Raw genomic sequence first — 21,717 nt, 5'->3', positions numbered from 1 at the left:
TTCCCGGCTTGGGTCACTGTCTGTGTGGAGTCTGCATGTTCTCCCCGTGTCTGCGTGGATTTCCTCTAGGTGCTCCACTTTGCTCCCACAGTCTGAAAGATGTGGTGGCTAGGCAGATTAGCTATGTTAAAATTGTCCATTTGTGTCCAAAGACGTGCAGGTTAAGATGATTGGCTATGCTACATTGTCCCTTTGTATCGAAAGATGTGCAGGTTAGGTGGATTGGCCATGCTAAATTGCCCCTTTGTGTCGGGGTGTTTGGCTAGCGTAAATGTGTGCGGTTACAAGGATAGGGCCTAGGTTGAATTGTGGTCGGTGCAGACTCGATAGGCTGCCTTCTGCACTGTTGGGAGTCAGTGATTTAAGGGAGAGAAATTCTGAGGGGGGGGGGGGCGGCGGAATTACCAGTGTGAATGCTGTCTTGGAAAAATTCATTGTAGAGGTGATAGCCAGTGGAGCTTGATGAGAATGTCATCTGAATCAAATCCTTGCCTTATCTACCTGGCAGGATTATTAACCGCGAGTGTGATCTCCAGGAGGGAGCGTTGTGAAAACAAAAATTTCACACAGCGAGTCTGGAAAAGGTTAGAGTTTATTTTATTAGTGTCTCAAGTCAGCTTACATTAACGCTGCAGTGAAGTTACTGTGAAAATCCCCTAGTTGCCACACTCTGGCGCCTGTTTGAGTAACACTGAGGGAGAATTTAGCACGGCCAATTCACCCTAACCAGCACATCTTTCAGATCCTGGGAGGAAACCGGAGCAACCAGACGAAATCCACGCAGACGCAGATAGTGACCCAAGCCGGGAATCGAACCTGGGTACCTGGCTAACCACTGTGCCAACCGTGCTGAATGACTGCCTGGAGGTGTGGTGGAGGCAGGTTCAGTCGAGGCACTCGAGGGGGTATTGTTTCTATTCAAATGATCATTCAATGTGCAGAGGAGTTATGGGGAAAAGATAGAGGAATGGGCACTAAGTCATGTTTGCTTGGAAAGCTGGTGCAGTCAGGATGGGCTGAATGGCCTCCATCTGTGTATGTCACAATCCTGCGACAGGATCAGGTGGACGTAAGGCAGGTGGTTGATCCAATCCCGAATGGGTTAATTTTAGAAATTTTCCCCAAATTGAGTTGAAGGAAGTGAGGTATTGAGCCTGACGCAGAGGAACTACTTGCCTTTCTATAGCACCGTTCACCACCTCAGGGTGTTATAGAATCCCCTACAGTGCAGAGGAAGCCTGTGAACCCATCCAGTTTGCACCGACTCTCTGACAGAGACTCTTAGCCCAGAGCATAGTCACCGACCCAATCCCTGTAATCCCACACATTTACCATGGCTCCATCTAAATGAGACATCTTTGGAACAATTTAGCATGGCCAGTCCACCTAGTCGACACATCTTTGGACACTACGGGGCAATTTAGCGTGGCCAATCCACCCAACCTACACATCTTTGGAGACAAAGGGGAAATTTAGCATGGCCAATCCACCTAACCTATACATCTTTGGATACTAAGGGAAAATTTAGCATGGTCAATCCACATAACCTGCACATCTTTGGATACTAAGGGACAATTTGGCATGGCCAATCCAGCTAACCTGTGCAGTTTTGGACTGAGAGGGGAAACCAAACACGCAGAGGAAACCCAGGCAGACATGGGCAGAACATGCAGACTGCACACAGGCAGTGACCCAAGCCGGGAATTGAACCCGGGTCCCTGGCGCTTTGAGGCAGCAGTGCTAACCCCTGTGCCACCGTGCTGCTCCGCATTAGAGAATCTAGGGAAATCAGTGGCCACAGTGCAGCCCATCAAGAGCGTTGCAGAGAGCGGAATGCCATTCAACTCTGCGCACCTGTAGGAAATGTGGCAGCCACGTTATGCAGAGCAAGATCTCGCAGGTGCGCCAACGTGATAAAATCATATGCTTTTAATGATGTTGGTTGAGGGATAGAGATTGAGCTTGGGGCATCAGTGCGTGCGGGGGGCGGGGGAGAGAGGAAGCGGAAATCTCGTGCTTAATGCTGCATCCCTTCCCCCTTGGTGCTGCACTTCAGTGTTGCCTTGGGAGTTTGTGCTCGAGGGGGGCTCAAACCTGCGACTCCCTCCCCTAACCGAGGCTGGTACGCTGCCGCCGTTGGGGACTGGGCAGTGGTGGGGGGGGGGGTGGTCTCACCAGAGCAGCAGCGGCTTTAAGCAGATTGAATGAACGTTGTAAACGCTGACAGTGTGTTGTGTTTTTTTTAACACAGCTATTATGTCGGAATGTGTGGTGATGGTGCGAATGACTGTGGGGTGAGTAACTGGTGCGGGTTTTTACTCTCTTACTGTCGCATGTATTGAGATACAGTGAAAAGTATTGTTTCTTGCGTGCGATACAGACAAAGCATACTGTTCATAGAGCAGGGGAGAAAGATTTGATTTGATTTATTATTGTCAAGTGTATTGGGATACAGTGAAAAGTATTGTTTCTTGTGCGCTATACAGACAAAGCATACCATTCATAGAGCAGGAAAGGAGAAAGTGCAAAATGTAGTGTTACAGGTCAAAGCTAGGGTGCGTACGAGCCCCATTGCCCATCTAGGTGGGCGAGGCGCAACAGGCCACTGAGAAGTGAACTCAATGCCATTCAGCCCAATGAGCTATTCTCGTCCTGCGTTCAATTATGTCATGCACATTCGATTACAGGAGGCGGCACAGTGGCTAGCACTGCTGCCTCATGGCGCCTGGGAAGCGAGTTTGATTGCCGGCTCGGGTCACTGTCTGTGTGGAGTCTGCACATTCTCGCCCAGTCTGCGTGGGTTTGATCCAGGTGCTCCGGGTTCCACCCACACTCTAAAGATGTGCAGGTTAGGTGGATTGGCCATGCTAAATTGGTGTCAGGGGTACTAGCTAGGGTAAAAACATGGAGTCATGGGGATAGGGCCTGGGTGGAATTGTTGTTGGTGCAGACTCGATGGGCCGAATGGTCTCTTTCTGCACAGTAGTGAATGTAGCCCAATCCATCATGCAAACCAGCCTCCCATCCACTGACTTTGTCTACACTTCCCGCTGCCTCGGGAAAAGCAGCCAGCGTAATCAAGGATCCCACACACCCCGGACGTTCTCTCTTCCACCCTCTTCCGTCGGGAAAAAGATACAAAAGTCTGAGGTCACGCACCAACGGACTCAAGAACAGCTTCTTCCCTGCTGCCGTCAGACCTTTGAGTAGACCTACCTCACATTAAGTTGATCTTTCTCTACACCCGAGCGATGACTGTAACACTACACTCTGCACTCTCATTTCCTTCTCTACGAACGGTATGCTTTGTCTGTATAGCGCGCAAGAAACAATACTTTTCATTGTGTGTTAATACATGTGACAATAATAAATCAAATCAAATCAAGTCAAAGAATCGAACCTGGGTCCCTGGTGCAGTGAGGCAGCAGTGCTAACCACTGTACCATCATGCCACCCACTCGAAGTTGGAGTAAGTTTTGTCATACATTTGTCTGCATTTGAAGAGTTCCTTCCGTAGAAACAGTTAATAGTCATCGGGTTGGGAGGACATGAGACCGAGGTGAGGATGTTGCTGGAGGTCAGAACTAGGCAGCCATCACCAATAAGTCCCATTGGCAGTTCTGGAGAAACCGCCTTTACCCGGAGACAGGAAGAATGTAGGAAGCTGCCCCCTCTGGGAGTGATTGAGGACATCGGGTTGACACCGTAAAGGGAAAGTTTGCAGATGATACAAAGATATGCAGAGGGAGAGCTAGTGTCGAGGAAGCAGGGGGTTGCTGCAGAAGGACTTGGGCAGACGAGCAGAGTGGGCAAAGAAGTGGCAGATGGAATACAATGTGGAGAAGTGTGAGATTGTGCACTTTGGAAGGAGGAATGGAGACATAGACTGTTTTCTAAACGGGGAAATGCTTAGGACTTCAGAAATACAAAGGGACTTGGGTGTCCTTGTTCAAGATTCTGTGAAGGTTAACGTGCAGGTTCAGTAGGCAGTTAGGAAGGCAAATGCAATGTTGGCATTCACATCGAGAGGGCTAGAATACAAGAGCGGAGGTGGACTTCCAAGGCTGTGTAAGGCCATTTGGATTCAGACCTCCATTTGGAGTATTGTGAGCAGTTTTGGGCCCTGTATCTAAGGAAGGATGTGCTGGCCTTGGAAAGGGTCCAGAGGAGGTTTACAAGAATGATCGTTGGAATGAAGAGCTTGTCGTATGAGGAATGGTTGAGGACTCTGGGTCTGTACTCGTTGGAGTTTAGAAGGATGAAGGGGGGGATCTCATTGAAACTTACAGGATACTGCGAGGCCTGGATAGAGTGGACGTGGAGAGGATGTTTCCATTAGTAGGAAAAACTAGAACTAGGAGCACGACCTCAGGCTAAAGGGACGATCCTTTAAAACAGAGATGAGGAGGAATTTCTTCAACCAGAGAATGGTGAATCTGTGGAACTCTTTGCCGCAGAAGGCTGTGGAGGCCGGGTCATTGAGTGTCTTTAAGATAGAGATAGATCGGTTCTTGATTAATAAGGGGATCAGGGGTTATGGAGAAAAAGCAGGAGAATGGGGATGAGAAAAATATCAGCTATGATTGAATGGCGGAGCAAACTTGACAGGCCGAGTGGCCCAATTCTGCTCCTGTGTTTTATGGGAAGTCAGTTGAACACAAGGAAGGCAATGTGGAGAGGGGGTGAGAGGAGGCTTGAGTAGCACCAGCATGCGGCAGCAGGGCCGAATGGCCTATTTTTAACACGCTTGCCCGCTCGGTCTAACCTGGATGTGTTCCTGCGGCAGGCACTGAAGAGAGCGCACGCCGGCATCTCCCTCTCAGAGCTCGAGGCTTCCGTGGCATCACCGTTCACATCGAAAACGCCAGACATCTCCTGCGTGCCGGATCTCATCAGGTAACCGGCAAAGCCTGCTCGCTCACCCGACTGTGGAGGGACGGGAGGAGTGAGAGGGGTGTTCGGGTGCTGTGTGCTTCATGGCATCTTTTTCCCACAGAGAGGGCCGTGTAGCCCTGGGGGAGGACAGGAGGGGCGTTAGGGTCCTGTGTGCTTTTATTAATGGTGTTTCTCTCCCACAGAGAGGGTCGCGCAGATCTGGGGGAGGAGGGAAGAGCCGTTAGGGTCCTGTGTGCTTTTATTAATGGTGTTTCTCTCCCACAGAGAGGGTCGCGCAGCACTGGTCACCTCCTTCTGTGTTTTTAAATTCATGGCCCTGTACAGCATCATCCAGTACCTCTCCGTTCTGCTACTTTACTCGGTACGTCGGTACTTTGCTGTATCGGGGGGATGTTTAACCAGCTGTTGGGGCGTGCGAGGGTGCCGCGGAGAGTGGGGAGGAAGGAATGGAATGGAAGCAGTAGCTTCGCTTGGAACTCAAGGTGGTGGGGGTGGAGAGGGAAACCGGGGCTTCAGTCTGAGCCCCCTGCCCATTGCAGAGAGGTTTGGAGGCAGGGTGAGGAGAGAGAGAGGGGGAGCTGGGAGTGGCACAGAGAAGCAGGGGGACTAAAGGAGGGAGCATGGTGTGGGTGGGAAGGGAGAAGGGGCACTGGGAGGGAAGAGGATACTCTGCAAGGGTGGGAGAGGGGAAGTGACATGGTGTTGAGGGGCAGGGGACAGTGGGGGAGGGAGGGATATACACTGGGAAGAAAGCGCGGAATGAGGTGAGGGACGATAATGGATGAAAAGATCAGGATTGAGACTGGGATCTGGATCAGGATTGGGATGGGGGTCAGAATTTGGATCAGCAAAGCCGTGAATGTAAAGATGCCTCTTGCTGGGTGTGGGGTGGGGAGGGTATTTTCCGGGTCTCCGCTGGGAGATTGAAGTGAAGCTTTCTGATGGGAGGTGTGGTATTGTTTGTAGGTGCTAAGTAACCTGGGCGACGTTCAATATCTCTTCATCGACCTGGCCATCATCATGTCCATCGCCTTCACCAGTGAGTAACCGGCAGGGTCATTGCGGCCATTCCCTCCCTCTGCTCTCTCCCTCTCTCTCGCGCCCCCCCCCCCCCCCCCCCCAACTTTCTCTCTCCTTCCCTCCCCCTCTCTCCCTCGCCCCTTACTCTGCCACCCCCTCACTTTGGTACCCCCCCCACCCTCGTTCCTCCCCCCCACCCTCGTGCTCCTCCCCCCCACCCTCGTGCTCCTCCCCCCCACCCTCGTGCTCCTCCCCCCCCCCCCCCCCGTCTCCAGTCGCCCCTCTCTCGTCTCCCTTGCCCTGATGATATCGCGGGGGCGTTGTTGGGGTAACTGGGCCCAGCTTGGATACTAACACTGCTCACCTTGCCTTGCAGTGAGTCTGAACTCAGCGTGGAGGGAGCTTGTCCCACGCAGACCACCGTCCAGCCTGATCTCGGTGTCAATGCTGCTCTCTGTCTCAATGCAAGTCCTGCTCACTCTGACCTTCCAGGTCACTGCCTTCCTGCTGGTTAAGGAACAGCCCTGGTACGAGACATGGACCCCTTCCTCAAAGTAAGAAATCACTCTGCAACAGCCACTGAGTATAAATTCCTCCACAGACATTCGGCACCATTGGCAAGGTAGTGGTGACACAGTTACCACGGCTGCCTCAGGGTCCGGGTTCGATTCCTGGCTTGGGTCACTGTTTGCTTGGAATTTGCACGTTCTCTGCGGGTACTCCGGTTTCCTCCCTCAGTCAAACAATGTATGGGTTAGGTGAATTGGCCGTGCTAAATTGCCCCTTGGAGCCCAAGGATGTGCAGGTTAGGTGGATTGGCCATGCTAAATTGCCCCTTAATGTCCAAAAATTTGTGGGTTAGGTGGATTGGCCTTTGCTAAATTGCCCCTTCGTGTCTCAAGATGTGCCGGTTAGGTGGATTGGCCATGCTGAATTATCTCTAGTCTCAGGGGGACTAGCAGTGTAAATATGTGGGGCTATGGGGTTCGGGCCTGGGTAGGATTATGGTCGGTGCAGACTCGATGGGACGAATGGCCTCCTTTTGCACGTTCTCCCCGTGTCTGCATGGATTTTCTTCAACAGTCCAAAGATGTGCAGGTTAGGTGGATTGGCCCTGCCAAATTTCCCCTTAGTGTCCAAAGATGTGTAGGTTAGGGGGTAAGTGGGTAAACATATGGGGATATGTCGATAGTGCCCTTCAGGAGAGCCAGAGCAGTCTTGATGGGCCAAATGGTCTCTTCCTGACTGTAAGGATTCTGTGATGCTCAGGTCTGCATTTAACTGCCCTTGGGGAGATGGGAAGCTGCCTTCTTGCTGTCTGTGTAGTGTAGGCGTTGTTAGCAAGGGTGTTGCAGAAATGTGACCCATTGATGGTGAAGGGACGGCTGATATATTTCCAAGTGAGTGGCTCGGAGGGGAACCCTCCAGGTGGTGGTGTTTCCCCATGTCTGTGCTGAGTTGGAGAGATTTGCTGTGTGGCAGAAACTAGCTGCAGCATCCTTCAACGCCATGGCAGTGCCTTGTAATCGAAGCGTTTTGGGGGTGGTTTTGCCCAGAAACCTGCTCTGTAAAGGCGAGCGTTCCAGATTGTTATCCCGCTGTCCCAGTATTGGATAGAGACGGGGATTGGGATCAGTTTAAGCAACGATGCCTCTCAGATAGACAGGCTGCGAGAGTATTAAAACTGGCGTGTGGGCAAATGGGGCTGGAAAGGGCCGTGGGGGGTGTTGGGGAGGAGGGTTAGCAGCCATGAAACCTTATCGAGGACTGTTATACTGAGTCCGACAGCCAGTACACAGCAGCTTCTGACTGACTAAGCCTTTGTTCTCTCTGGGCCGCCCCCCCGCTGCCTCTGGGGCGCTCGGCCCCCTGTCCTGCCACCTCTGGTCCCCCCCACTTGCCCCGCCACCTCTCCCCCTGCAGATGGTACTGTCTATTTTCTGAAATTCTCATTTTAATTTCAGCCTCTTAAGTCATAAGACACAAGAGCAGAATTAGGCCACTCGGCCCATTGAGTCTGCCATTCAGTCATGACTGATATATTTTACGTCAGCATTCTGCTGCCTTTTCCCCATAACCCTCGATCCCCTGATTAATCAAGAGCCTTATTTCCTGATATGAATTTATTTTTGACCTACTCCCTTTTTGAGATCAGACTTGAGACACCATAATACAATAGTGCAGAGGGGGCTTTACTCTGTATCTAACCCTGTGCTGTACCTGTCCTGGGAGTGTTTGATGGGGGGACAGTGTAGAGGGAGCTTTATTCTGTATCTAACCCTGTGCTGTACCTGTCCTGGGAGTGTTTGATAGGGGACAGTGTAGAGGGAACTTTACTGTGTATCTAACCCCATGCTAGACCTGTCCTGGGAGTGTTTGAGGGGGGACAGTGTAGAGGGAGCTTTACTCTGTTATCTAACTCCGTGCTGTACCTGTCCTGGGAGTGTTTGATCGGGGGGACAGTATAGAGGGAGCTTTATTCTGTATCTAACCCCGTGCTGTACCTGTCCTGGGAGTGTTTGATGGGGGGACAGTGTAGAGGGAGCTTCACTCTGTATCTAACCCCGTGCTGTACCTGTCCTGGGAGTGTTTGATGGGGGACAGTGTAGAGGGAGCTTTACTCTGTATCTAACCCCATGCTGTACCTGTCCTGGGAGTGTTTGATGGGGACAGTGTAGAGGGAGCTTTACTCTGTATCTAACCCCGTGCTGTACCTGTCCTGGGAGTGTTTGATGGGGAACAGTGTAGAGGGAGCTTTACTCTGTATCTAACCCCGTGCTGTACCTGTCCTGGGAGAGTTTGATGGGAACAGTGTCGAGGGAGTTTTACTCTGTATGGGAATGCCCGGAGTGAAGATTGTGCTTGATTTTGATGAGTGATCAGTGAAGGCTGTCTGGGTGCGGACTCTGACAGGATCTGTGTTCTTTCCTCTAGTGTTTGTAACGGGAGCCATGGTGACGAGCTGATAAACACCAGCATTTCACTTCACAATGATTCCGAAGTGGATGAGCACAATATCTCCAATTATGAAAACACAACACTGTTTTTTGTCTCCTGTTGCCAGTATCTGGCAGTTGCTTTCGTGTTTTCCAAGGGCCGGCCTTTCCGGCAGCCTGTCTACAGAAACTGTGAGTCGGGCGTCTGTCTGCATGCTGCTTACGCCATGTGTTGATGGGGAGGGGGGGTGGAGAGGCGGCTTGGGTATCTCCTGCCTTCTTGCAGTCCTCTTTCCCCCAAGTCCCCAGGGTTTAAGCGGGATTAATGCCAGCAGTTATCCCATACAGTCCACTGGGGAGTGGGGTCCTGTTTGGGGGCGTAATTGGATTAACAGATGCAGGAGAGAGGTTCAGGTTTGTTTATATACAGAATTTCAGATACCCGGGAGTGAGTTACAGACTGGAATCTAATCAAGGGGTTTGGTGTGGTTTATATATGGAATAACAGATTCCCGGGAATGAGTTACAGACTGGAATCTAATCAAGGGGTTTGGTGTGGTTTATATATGGAATAACAGATTCCCGGGAATGAGTTACAGACTGGAATCTAATCGAGGGGTTCAGGATGGTTTATATATAGAATAACAGATACCTGGGAGTGAGTTACAGACTGGAATCTAATCGAGGGGTTCGGGGTGGTTTATATATGGAATATCAGATACCGGGAGTGAGTTACAGACTGGAATCTAATCGAGGGGTTCGGGGTGGTTTATATATGGAATAACAGATACCCAGAAGAAAGATACAGACTGGAATCGAATCGAGGAGTTCAGGGTGGTTTATACATAGAATAACAGATACCCGGGAGTGAGTTACAGACTGGAATCTAATCAAGGGGTTCGGGGTGGTTTATATATAGAATAACAGATACCCGGGAGTGAGTTACAGACTGCAATCTAATCGAGAGGTTCGGGGTGGTTTATATATAGAATAACAGATACCCAGGAGTGAGATACAGACTGGAATCTAATCGAGAGGTTCGGGGTGGTTTATATATAGAATAACAGATACCTGGGAGAGAGTTACAGACTGGAATCTAATGGAGGGGTTCGGGGTGGTTTATATACAGAATAACAGATAACCAGGAGTGAGTTACAGACTGGAACCTAATCGAGGGGTTCGGGATGGTTTATATATAGAATAACGGATACCTGGGAGTGAGTTACAGACTGGTATATATTGACACTCTGACCTCTCTCTTTTTCAGATTTATTTATGAGTTGTATTCTGGTCCTTTACGGCTTCATCATTGTGATTATGATGTACCCGATCGAAGTTATTGATGACTTCTTTCAGGTAATGGAAGTGTGGTTACTGTTTTACCTTCGAGCATTGGTTGCTCAGAGTTTACTGGGCCCAGCACCGTGCCTGGGGCTCGATTTTAAGCACAGGCCCCAGTGTGGACAGTGCATTGCACAAGCCCACTTTCTACCTGGCCTGTTGGTGCAGTTGGGCTTTCGATGGGAAAATGGCATCTTTCACTGCTGGCCACAGGTCTTCAGGGCTGGTACAGGAAGGACGCGGCAGCACCATTTCAGACTTTCAAGGCAGGCAGGAACTGCTGAGGATAATGTTCTCCAGCCTTTGTCAAAGGCCATTCCAGTAATCCAGTGCCATCCCTCCCTCTCAGTGAGGTGTTTCCTGTCCCCATTCTTCAGAAACTCCCTTTGAAGCACAACCTTTCCCGCCTCACTGTTATCCCTTCGTTGAGTTTGTGAAGCTGAAATCTGACGTCAAAGGTGTAAAAAAAATTCTAAAAATGTTAGAGGAAAAAACATGGTGTGTCCCTTTAAAAGCTTTGATTTGATTTATTATTGTCACATGCATTGAGATACAGTGAGAAGTATTGTTTCTTGTGCGCTATACAGCCAACGCATACCGTTCATAGAGTACATAGGGGAGAAGGATTTGATTTATTATTGTCCCATGTATTAGGATGCAGTGAAAAGTATTGTTTCTTGCGTGTTATAAGGACAAAATGTACTGTTCATGGAGAAGGAAAGGAGGGAGTGCAGAATGTCGTGTTACAGTCATAGCTAGGGTGCAGAGAAAGATCAACTTAATGCGAGGTGGGTCCATCCAAAAGTCTGATGACAGCAGGGAAGAAGCTGTTCTTGAGTCGGTTGCTCCGTGACCTCAGACTTTTGTACCTTTTTCCCAATGGAAGAAGGTGGAAGAGAGAATGTCCAGGGTGCATGGGGGTCCTTGATTATGCTGGCTGCTTTTCCCGAGGCAGTGGGAAGTGTAGACAGAGTCATTGGATGGGAGGCTGGTTTGCGTGATGGATTGGGCTACATTCATTACCCCTTTGTAGTTTTTTGTGGTCTTGGGCAGAGCAGGAGCCATACTAAACTGTGATACAAGCAGAAAGAATGCTTTCTATGGTGCATCTATAAAAGTTGGTGAGAGTTGTAGCTGACATGCCAAGTCTCCTTTGCCTCCTGAGAAAGTAGAGATGTTTGTGGGCTTTCTTAGCTATAGTGTCGGTGTGGAGAGACCAGGACAGGTTGTTGGTGATCTGGACACCTAGAAATCTGAAGGTCTCGACCATTTCCACTTCATCCTCGTTGATGTAGACAGGGGCATGTTCTCCTCTGCGCTTCCTGAAGTTGATGACAATCTCTTTCGTTTTGTTGACATCGAGGGAGAGGTGTTTGAAGGAGAGTTGTTGTTTTGTTTCATTGCTTGGAGGTTTAAAATGCAAAGTACATCCAAAGTCCAAGCTGAAATAGGTCATCGTCTTGACAAAGACGACTTGTTTTTGTTTTTGAATTTTGCCCAATCAACTTAAAGGAAGCATTCAGCTACCAAGAACCTATAAGATTTGAATTTGATGGTGTTAACAACAATAGACAAATCCGATAGTCGGAAAACTGATGGGTCATCACAGGTGTAAAAGAGCATGCAAGGGGGGGAAAGCAAATGGAGAGCAATTGCTACCTCTCAAGCCTCGAGAGAGGGAGCAAATGCCAGTTGCCAATAGCCAAACATTCTCAGCTCTTCACTGTGCCAGCTTTATGTATATCTTAAAAGAATGTGTCATCCAACCAGCAAAAATTAGAAAGAACTTGCAGAGAAATGAACCAAGAAACTCCAAAAGACTCCAAAAAACACAAAACCTGGTTGTAGATTTTTTTGAGTGACTAAATTCTATGATTTTTTTTTACTAGTGAGTTAGCTTGTGTTTATTTGACTAGTGTTCCAGTAGAATCTTATTTTTATTTGGTTACTTGTTTGGTTAATATTCCCTGTTACGTAAATAAAAACTTAAGTCTTAAAGTGAGTGTCAGACATTTGTTAGTTAACCACTAAGCGCTGCTGAGGAACAGTTCACACCTTCCCACACACTTTGAACAGATTACGAGGTGAGGGATTCCTCTTTTGGGGGAGTCGCCGGTGCACCTTAAAGGGGAACAACCTCCATGTCGTAACACCTTCCTTTCTGTAATCATCGCGAGCTGTTCCTTTGCCTGTGAAGTGTGTTCTAACTAAAGGCCAGAGTGATGAGGGTTAGAATACAAGAGCAGTGATGTACTGCTGAGGATGAATAAGGCTGTGGTCAGACCCCCATTTGGAATATTGTGAGCAATATTGGGTCCCATATATAAGGAAGGACATGCTAGCCTTTGGGAAGGGTCAAGAGGAGGTTCACAAGAATGATCCCTGGAATGAACGGCTTGTCATATGAGGAACGTTGGGGACTCTGGGTCTGTGTTCGATGGCGTTTGGAAGAGTGAGGAGGGGGAATCTAATTGAAACCTACAGAATACTGAAAGGCTTGGATAGAGTGGCTGTGGGGAAGATGTTTCCATTAGTCGAAGAGACTAAGATCCGAGGGCACGACCTCAGGCTAAAGGGACGACCCTTTAGAACCGAGATGAGGAGGAATTTCTTCAGCCAGAAAGTGGTGAATCTGTGGAAATTATTGCTGCAAAGGAGGCCGGGTCATTGAGTGTCTTCAAGATGGAGACAGGTTCTTGATTGGTCAGGAGGTTGAAAGTTCCAGAGAAAAAGCGGGAGAGTGGGAATGAAAAATATAGCCATGGCAGAGCAGACTCGATAGGCCTAATTCTGCTCCTCTGTGTTAGAGACTTATGGGACAGCTGGGATTCCCGCTGCCCAGTGTGACGCTCAACAGCAAATTGCACTGTGCAGATCTCCAACAAAAGGCTGAAGTCTGACTGCGATGCCCCTGCAGTTGCTTAGTCAGCAAGGCCAGTGGCTGCGGGTCTCAGCATTGGGCTTCAGGCTAAGAGAGAGGTGAGAAGCATCTTACAGTGGGACGGATTTAATTGTTATAATTTTTTCTTTCATTTGTGGGACATGGGTGTCGCTGGCTGGGCCAGCATTTATTGCCCATCCCTAGTTGCCCTTGGAGGGGCAGTTAAGAGTCAACCACATTGGCTGTGGCTCTGGAGTTGCATGTAGGCCAGACCGAGTAAGGACGGGAGATTTCCTTCCCTAAAGGAACCAGATGGGTTTTCCAACAATGGGTCATCAGTAGATTCTTAATTCCTGATATTTTTACTGAATTCCAATTCCACCATCTTTGACGGCAGGATTCGAACCCGGGTCCTCAGAACATTAACTGAGTTTCTGGTTTAATAGTCAAGCGGTAATATCACTAGGCCATTACCTCCCCTAATTGGAGAGAAAACTTACAAGTGGTTAAAGCATTGACCTCTTAATTAACCACACTCTTCTTCTTTTGCTTCCTTCCTCCTCCCTCCCAGTTGGTCTGCGTACCCCCGGATTGGCGAAATAAGATGTTACTTTTGATTCTGGCCAACGTTGCTCTTTGTTTTCTGGTGGAGGTGAGTGTGCGGCACCCGAGACACTGGCAGGTCTGTCATTACGAGGAGCGACTAAGTCGGTTAGGATTGTATTCACTGGAGTTCAGAAGAGTGAAGGGGGATCTCAGAGAAACTTAGAAAAATTTGAACAGGTTCAGACAGGGTAGGTTTACAAACAATGTTCCCGATGGTGAGGGGAGTCCAGAATCAAGGGTCATAGTTTGAGGATAAGGGGTAAACCTTTTAGGACTGAGGTGAGGAGAAATTGCTTCACCCAGAGGGTGGTGAATGTGTGGAATTCACTCCCACAGAGAGTAGTTGAGGCCAAAATGTGTGATTTCAAGAAGAAATTAGATATAGCTCTTTGGGGCTAAATTTGATTTGATTTATGAGTGTCATATGTATTGGGATACGGTGAAAAGTATTGTTTCTTGTGCGCTATACAGACAAAGCATACCATTCATAAAGTACATAGGGGAGAAAGATTTGATTTATTATTGTCACATGTATAGGGATACAGTGAAAGGTATTGTTTCTTGCGCTATACAGACAAAGCATACCATTCATAGAGTACATTGGGCAGAAGGAAAGGAGAGAGTGCAGAATGTAGAGTTACAGTCATAGCTAGGGTGTAGAGAAAGATCAACTTAATGCGAGGTAGGTCCATTCAAAAGTTTGACAGCAGCAGGGAAGAAGCTATTCTGGAAGTCAGTTGGTAGGTGACCCCAGACCTTTGTACCTTTCTCCCAATGGAAGAAGGTGGACGAGAGAATGGCTGCTTTTCCCGAGGCAGCGGGAAGTGTAGACAGAGTCAGTGGATGGGATGTTGGTTTGCGTGACGAATTGGGCTACGTTCACAACCTTTTGTAGTTTCTTGGGGTCTTGGACAGAGCAGGAGCCCATACCAAGCTGTGATACAACCAGAAATAATGCTTTCTATGGTGCATCTGTTAAAGTTGGTGTGAGTTGTAGCTGACATGTCAAATTTCCTTAGACCTCTGAGAAAGTACAGGCATTGGTGGGTTTTCTTAACTATATAGTGTCGGCATGGTGGGGGAGGTACCAGGGCAGGTTGTTGGTGATCTGGACACCTAGAAACCTGAAGCTCTCGACCTTTTTTTAAAGGATGTGGTAAAGGGATCAGGAATTTGATGATCAGCCATGAACAAAACTGATGGTTAAACTTTATTTATTGGTCACAAGTAAACCTTACATTAACACTGCAATGAAGTTACTGTGAAATCCCCCTAGTTGTCACACTTCGGCGCCTGTTCGGGTCAGTGCACAGTAACCAGATTGTGGGAGGAAACCGGGACACCCAGAGGAAACCCACGCAGACAAGGGGAGAATGTGCAGAGACTCTGCGTAGACAGTGACCCGAGCCGGGAATCAAACCCGGGTCCCTGGTGCTCTGAGGCAGCAGCGCTTGCTACCGTGTCAACATGGCAGGGCAGGCTCAAAGGGCCAAATGGCCGACTCCCGTTCTAGTTTCTATACCCTTGGTAAAACTCATGTTCTTGGATCTGGGATCCTCAGCTTTGAGGGGGTGATGTGGGCTGTTGGGTTGGGGAGGCGTCTTGTCAACCTCTGCGTAAGGCTTATGGCAATGGATGGTTGGTTCAGGTGGCAGGGGGTGAGGCAGGGATGCAGTCTCTGTCATTGGGAACCTTCTCAAAAATGTACCTCTCATTGAATTCCTGTTTCATTTATTCTTTCATGGTCTGCGGGCGTCGCTGGCTGGGCCCAGCATTCATTGCCCATCCCTAATTGCCCCTTGAGCAGGCGGTGGGTAAACCACTGCCATTTTGAACCCACTGCAGTCCCTGAGGTGTAGGTACACCCACAGTGCTGTTAGGGAGGGGGTTCCAAGATTTTGACCCCAGCAACAGTGAAGGAACAGCAGATATATTTCCCAGTCAGGATGGTGAGTGGCTCGGAGGAGGAATTTCCAGGTGGTGGCATTCCCCAGCTATCTGCTGCCACTTGTCCTTCTAGGGTAGAAGTGGTGGGTTTGGAAGGTGCTGTCTAAGGAGCCTTGGTGAGTCGCTGCAGTGCATCTTGTAAGTGGTACACAAGGGCGGTACAGTGGTTAGCACTGCTGCCTCACAGCGCCAGGGACCCGGGTTCAATTCCCGGCTTGGGTCACTGTCTGTGTGGAGTCTGCATGTTCTCCCCATGTCTGCGTGGGTTTCCTCCGGGTGCTCCAATTTCCTCCCACAGTCCTAAAGACATGCTGGTTAGGCTGCATTGACCGTGCTAAATTCTCCCTCTGTGTTACCCAACAGGCACCGGAGTGTGGCAACTAGAGGAATTTCACAGAAACTTCATTGCAGTGTTAATGTTAGCCGACATGTGACACTAATTGAAAAATAAAATACCCAGGACGTTGAACTGCCACGTTTGTCCCGCCTTAATTCAACTTAAAGGTCTCCGATCTCGTGATAATAAAAGTGGTGGCACAGTGGTTTGCACTGCTGGGTCAGTGACCCAGGTTCAATTCTGGCTTCAGGTCACAGTCTGTGTGGAGTCTGCATGTTCTCCCCGTGTCTGCGTGGGTTTCCTCCGGGTGCTCTGGTTTCCTCCCACAGTCTGAAAGATGTGCAGGTTAGGTGGATTGGCTGTGCTAAATTGCCCCTTAGTGTCCAAAGCTGTACGGGTTAGGTGGATTGGCCATGCTAAATTGCCCGTGTCAAGAGGACTAGCTAGGGTAATTGCACGGGGTGCTGGATATTGGGCCTGGGTGGGATTGTGGTCAGTGCAGACTTGATGGGCCAAATGGCCTCCTCCTGCAGTGTAGGATTCTATAATATCACGCTGCCATGTCTTATCTGTGCTCAAGAGTTGTACCAAGAAGCTGCAACATTTTTAGAAGGAGGGGTACAGAGATTGGCTCAGATAAAGAGTTGTTCATCACTGTTTGTGTGATTTTTTTTTCCCTGCAGAATTGCCTGTGCAGTTCTAAATTCCTTTGGCTGAGGAATCTCTTCACTGGAAGCTACAGTGTTCAGCCTGTCCCACAGACCTACCCACAGGTAAGGTGGGAGGAGTGGGATTAGCCCAGAACCTGTGTTGGGTGGGGGGGAGCGGCTGGAGTGAGGTTGGTGGGAGCACTTGTCTCCACGGTTGAGCTGAATACAGCACAGAAAGGAGGCCCTTTGGCCAATCGCTGTGCCTGTTGCCTTCATTTGGAATTCCCTCTGTAAATCTCTCACCTCCTCGAGCACCAGCTGACCTATTATCTCCTCATGAGACTGTGATAGCACTGTGGGACGTTTTACTCCTGTATGGTGGAGGGGCGCTGCGTCAATGCAACTTGGTGTTGGAATCCTTGACGCAGCCTGTCCCTGACTCGGGGCAAACTCTGAGCTGACTCGATAGTTAACCAGGGCAGCTTAGGATCCACCGCGTACACTGTGAAGCATTGCAATTGTTCCTGGGCCCTTGATCCAGAGCAACAAAAGCAAAATATCACAGATACTGGACTTTTTGTTTTAATCACCTGTGGGACATGGGCATCGCTGGCTGGGCCAGCATTTATTGCCCATCCCTCATTGCCCCTTGGAGGGCAGTTAAGAATCAACCACATTGCTGTGGTTGCATGTATCCCAGACCGGGTAGGATAGCAAATTTCCTTCCCTAAAGGAGAAGTTTATTTATCATTGTCGCAAGTTAGGCTTACATTAACACCGCAATGAAGTTACTGTGAAAATCCCCCTAGTCGCTACACTCCGGCGCCTGTTCGGGTAACACTGAGGGAGAATTTAGCACGGTCAATGCACCCTAACCAGCACGTCTTTCAGACTGTGGGAGGAAACCAGAGCACCTGGAGGAAACCCACACAGACATGGGGAGAATGTGCAGACTCCATCCGCACAGATAGTGACCCAAGCCGGGAATCGAACCTGGGTCCCTGGCGCTGTGAGGTAGCAGTGCTCACCACTGTGCTGCCATGTAGTTTAAAGTGTATTTCTTTGTCACAAGCAGACTTACATTAACACTGCAATGAAGTTACTGTGAAAATCCCCCGAGTCGCCATACTCCGGCGCCTGTTTGGGTAACACTGGGAGGGAGAATTTAGCACGGCCAATGCACCCTAACCAGCATGTCTTTCGGAGTGTGGGAGGAAACCGGAGCACCCGGAGGAAACCCACGCAGACACGGGGAGAATGTGCAGACTCCGCACAGAAAGTGACCCAAGCTGGGAATCGAACCTGGGTCCCTGGCACTGTGAGGTAGCAGTGCTAACCACTGTGCCACCATGTAGTTTAAAGTTTATTTATTCGTCACAAGTAGTCTTACATGAACACTGCAATGAAGTTACTGTGAAAATCCCCTAGTTGCCACACTCCAGCGCCTGTTCGGGTAACACTGAGGGAGAATTTAGCACGGCAAATGCACCCTAACCAGCGTGTCTTTCGGAGTGTGGGAGGAAACCGGAGCACCTGGAGGAAACCTGGGGAGAGATGTCCACACAGACAGTAACTTCATTGCAGTGTTAATGTCAGCCTACTTGTGACACGAATAAACAAACTCGGCGTGCTTCAATCATTGCTGGTGGCAGGCAGGGTGGGAAAGACATTAATTAAATTGAATCCTGCTTTTAAAACAGAGGGCCCCAGAGTAAGTTATGAATCTTTTGAATTGGGGTGGCACAGTGGTTAGCGCTGCTGCGTCACAGTGCCAGGAACCCGGATTCGATTCCCGGCTTGGGTCACTGTCTGCACGTTCTCCCCGTGTCTGCGTGGGTTTCCTCCGGGTGCTGTGGGAGTTTCCTCCCACGGTCTGAAAGACGTGCTGGTTAGGTTGCATCGGCCGTGCTAAATTCACCCTCAGTGTTACCCAAACAGGCACTGGATTGTGGCAACTAGGGGGATTTTCACAGTAACTTCATTGCAGTGTTAATGTAAGCCTTACTTGCGACACTAATAAAGGAACTTTAATTTAACCTTCATAGAGCGTTGTAACTGTGCATGTACCCATGGCGAGGTTGTTCCTTCACCTCGTCAGTTTTGCTTTGAAGAACGTTGCTGATCTTGTTTTTCACCCCCCCGCCCCCGTGTGTTTAGCTGGACTCAGGGCCCGGTACGCTACTCTGTGGGAGGAGACTGTGGGCGCGAGGAGGCCGTCCCCCCAAGGCCAGGTACAAGCGGCTGGCCCAGGAGCTGCTGGTGGACCCAGACTGGCCGCCCAGGCCCAGGAGCAGCACCAAGGCCAAGAGCGTGTCGGCGGATAGCGGGGGGCTGGGCCGCAGCCCACCCGACACGGCCACCCAGTTATGACTGACCGCTCGGCGCGGCGGATATATGGACTGGCGGGGGTGGGGCTGACGGAGGCGGGTGGTGGGGGGGGTTGTGGGCGGTAGCTGGAGAGGCACAACTCCCGGTGGACCGTTGAAGCGGGAAGATGGTCGACCGCGCTGTGTGGTGAGAGACATGAATTGCACACGTGTGCTGGTGGGAGCGTGACATGTAGGAAGGCCCGCTGTCCTTGTCTTGCCAGTGAGTTCAGATTGGAAACCCGCATGCCCGTGGTCCCAGGTGTGGGGGAGGGGGGGTGTCTTCAGTGTCGGGGATGGCCCCCCCCCCGCCAACCACCCAGGAACCATCAATCCTCTGTCCAGTGAACTGACCCCCACACCGTGGGGCGGCACCCATCGGCAGTGTTCTCCCACTACCACCCCCGATAACAAAACGGTCCATCTCTCCACCAGAACGGTCCCCCCCGCTCCCCGCCCCTCTCCAACCCCTGCTCCCCGCCCTTCTCCACCCCCTGCTCCCCGCCCCTCTCCCCCCGCTCCCCGCCCCTCTCCCCCCCTGCTCCCCGCCCCGCTCCCCGCCCCTCTCCAACCCCTGCTCCCCGCCCCTCTCCCCCCCGCTCCTCTCCACCCCCTGCTCCCCGCCCCTCTCCACCCCCTGCTCCCCGCCCCTCTCCCCCCCTGCTCCCCGCCCCTCTCCCCCCCGCTCCCCGCCCCTCTCCACCCCGCTCCCCGCCCCTCTCCACCCCCTGCTCCCCGCCCCTCTCCCCCCCTGCTCGCCGCCCCTCTCCCCTCCTGCTCCCCGCCCCTCTCCCCCCTGCTCCCCGCCCCTCTCCCTCCTGCTCCCCGCCCCTCTCCCCTCCTGCTCCCCGCCCCTCTCCCCCCCTGCTCCCCGCCCCTCTCCCCCCCTGCTCCCCGCCCCTCTCCCCTCCTGCTCCCCGCCCCTCTCCCCTCCTGCTCCCCGCCCCTCTCCCCTCCTGCTCCCCGCCCCTCTCCCCTCCTGCTCCCCGCCCCTCTCCCCCCCTGCTCCCCGCCCCTCTCCCCTCCTGCTCCCCGCCCCTCTCCCCTCCTGCTCCCCGCCCCTCTCCCCTCCTGCTCCCCGCCCCTCTCCCCTCCTGCTCCCCGCCCCTCTCCCCTCCTGCTCCCCGCCCCTCTCCCCCCCTGCTCCCCGCCCCTCTCCCCCCCTGCTCCCCGCCCCTCTCCCCCCTGCTCCCCGCCCCTCTCCCCCCTGCTCCCCGCCCCTCTCCCCCCCTGCTCCCCGCCCCTCTCCCCCCCTGCTCCCCGCCCCTCTCCCCCCCTGCTCCCCGCCCCTCTCCCCCCCTGCTCCCCGCCCCTCTCCCCCCTGCTCCCCGCCCCTCTCCCCCCCTGCTCCCCGCCCCTCTCCCCCCCTGCTCCCCGCCCCTCTCCCCCCCCTGCTCCCCGCCCCTCTCCCCCCCTGCTCCCCGCCCCTCTCCCCCCTGCTCCCCGCCCCTCTCCCCCCCTGCTCCCCGCCCCTCTCCCCCCCTGCTCCCCGCCCCTCTCCCCCCCTGCTCCCCGCCCCTCTCCCCCCCTGCTCCCCGCCCCTCTCCCCCCCTGCTCCCCGCCCCTCTCCCCCCCTGCTCCCCGCCCCTCTCCCCCCCTGCTCCCCGCCCCTCTCCCCCCCTGCTCCCCGCCCCTCTCCCCCCCTGCTCCCCGCCCCTCTCCCCCCCTGCTCCCCGCCCCTCTCCCCCCTGCTCCCCGCCCCTCTCCCCCCCTGCTCCCCGCCCCTCTCCCCCCCTGCTCCCCGCCCCTCTCCCCCCCTGCTCCCCGCCCCTCTCCCCCCCTGCTCCCCGCCCCTCTCCCCCCCTGCTCCCCGCCCCTCTCCCCCCCTGCTCCCCGCCCCTCTCCCCCCCTGCTCCCCGCCCCTCTCCCCCCCTGCTCCCCGCCCCTCTCCCCCCCTGCTCCCCGCCCCTCTCCCCCCCTGCTCCCCGCCCCTCTCCCCCCCTGCTCCCCGCCCCTCTCCCCCCCTGCTCCCCGCCCCTCTCCCCCCCTGCTCCCCGCCCCTCTCCCCCCCTGCTCCCCGCCCCTCTCCCCCCCTGCTCCCCGCCCCTCTCCCCCCCTGCTCCCCGCCCCTCTCCCCCCCTGCTCCCCCGCCCCTCTCCCCCCTGCTCCCCGCCCCTCTCCCCCCCTGCTCCCCGCCCCTCTCCCCCCCTGCTCCCCGCCCCTCTCCCCCCCTGCTCCCCGCCCCTCTCCCCCCCTGCTCCCCGCCCCTCTCCCCCCCTGCTCCCCGCCCCTCTCCCCCCCTGCTCCCCGCCCCTCTCCCCCCTGCTCCCCGCCCCTCTCCCCCCCTGCTCCCCGCCCCTCTCCCCCCCTGCTCCCCGCCCCTCTCCCCCCCTGCTCCCCGCCCCTCTCCCCCCCTGCTCCCCGCCCCTCTCCCCCCCCTGCTCCCGCCCCTGCTCCCCGCCCCTTCCCCCCCTGCTCCCCGCCCCTCTCCCCCCTGCTCCCCGCCCCTCTCCCCCCCTGCTCCCCGCCCCTCTTCCCCCCCTGCTCCCCGCCCCTCTCCCCCCCTGCTCCCCGCCCCTCTCCCCCCTGCTCCCCGCCCCTCTCCCCCCTGCTCCCCCCTGCTCCCCGCCCCTCTCCCCCCCTGCTCCCCGCCCCTCTCCCCTCCTGCTCCCCGCCCCTCTCCCCCCCTGCTCCCCCCCTGCTCCCCGCCCCTCTCCCCCCCCTGCTCCCCGCCCCTCTCCCCCCCCTGCTCCCCGCCCCTCTTCCCCCCCCTGCTCCCCGCCCCTCTCCCCCCCTG

At 53.2% G+C, this 21,717-nt stretch overlaps 1 protein-coding gene across 2 annotated transcripts in view; it reads left to right on the top strand.

The window, feature by feature from the left end:
- LOC145340042 (polyamine-transporting ATPase 13A3-like) overlaps positions 1-19,013 on the top strand; it is a 74,196-nt gene extending 55,183 nt beyond the window's left edge. The window contains exons 24-33 of one of the 2 annotated variants that reach the window (XM_080184462.1): positions 2,252-2,294; positions 4,787-4,896; positions 5,161-5,257; positions 5,863-5,935; positions 6,293-6,470; positions 8,851-9,044; positions 10,120-10,208; positions 13,646-13,726; positions 16,648-16,737; positions 18,772-19,013. In XM_080184462.1, the coding sequence (XP_080040588.1) occupies positions 2,252-2,294; positions 4,787-4,896; positions 5,161-5,257; positions 5,863-5,935; positions 6,293-6,470; positions 8,851-9,044; positions 10,120-10,208; positions 13,646-13,726; positions 16,648-16,737; positions 18,772-18,984 (1,168 nt within the window). In that variant the 3' untranslated portion in view covers positions 18,985-19,013. The remainder of the gene's footprint in view (positions 1-2,251; positions 2,295-4,786; positions 4,897-5,160; positions 5,258-5,862; positions 5,936-6,292; positions 6,471-8,850; positions 9,045-10,119; positions 10,209-13,645; positions 13,727-16,647; positions 16,738-18,771) is intronic. The other variant, XM_080184463.1, reaches the window with a different exon arrangement.
- The last annotated feature ends 2,704 nt before the right edge of the window (positions 19,014-21,717 follow it).

Source organism: Carcharhinus amblyrhynchos, unplaced genomic scaffold, assembly GCF_965287045.1.
Source record: "Carcharhinus amblyrhynchos unplaced genomic scaffold, sCarAmb.v2.hapA scaffold_738, whole genome shotgun sequence".
NCBI classification, from domain to species: Eukaryota; Metazoa; Chordata; class Chondrichthyes; order Carcharhiniformes; family Carcharhinidae; genus Carcharhinus; species Carcharhinus amblyrhynchos.
This window is presented reverse-complemented; position numbering and strand designations above follow the sequence as displayed.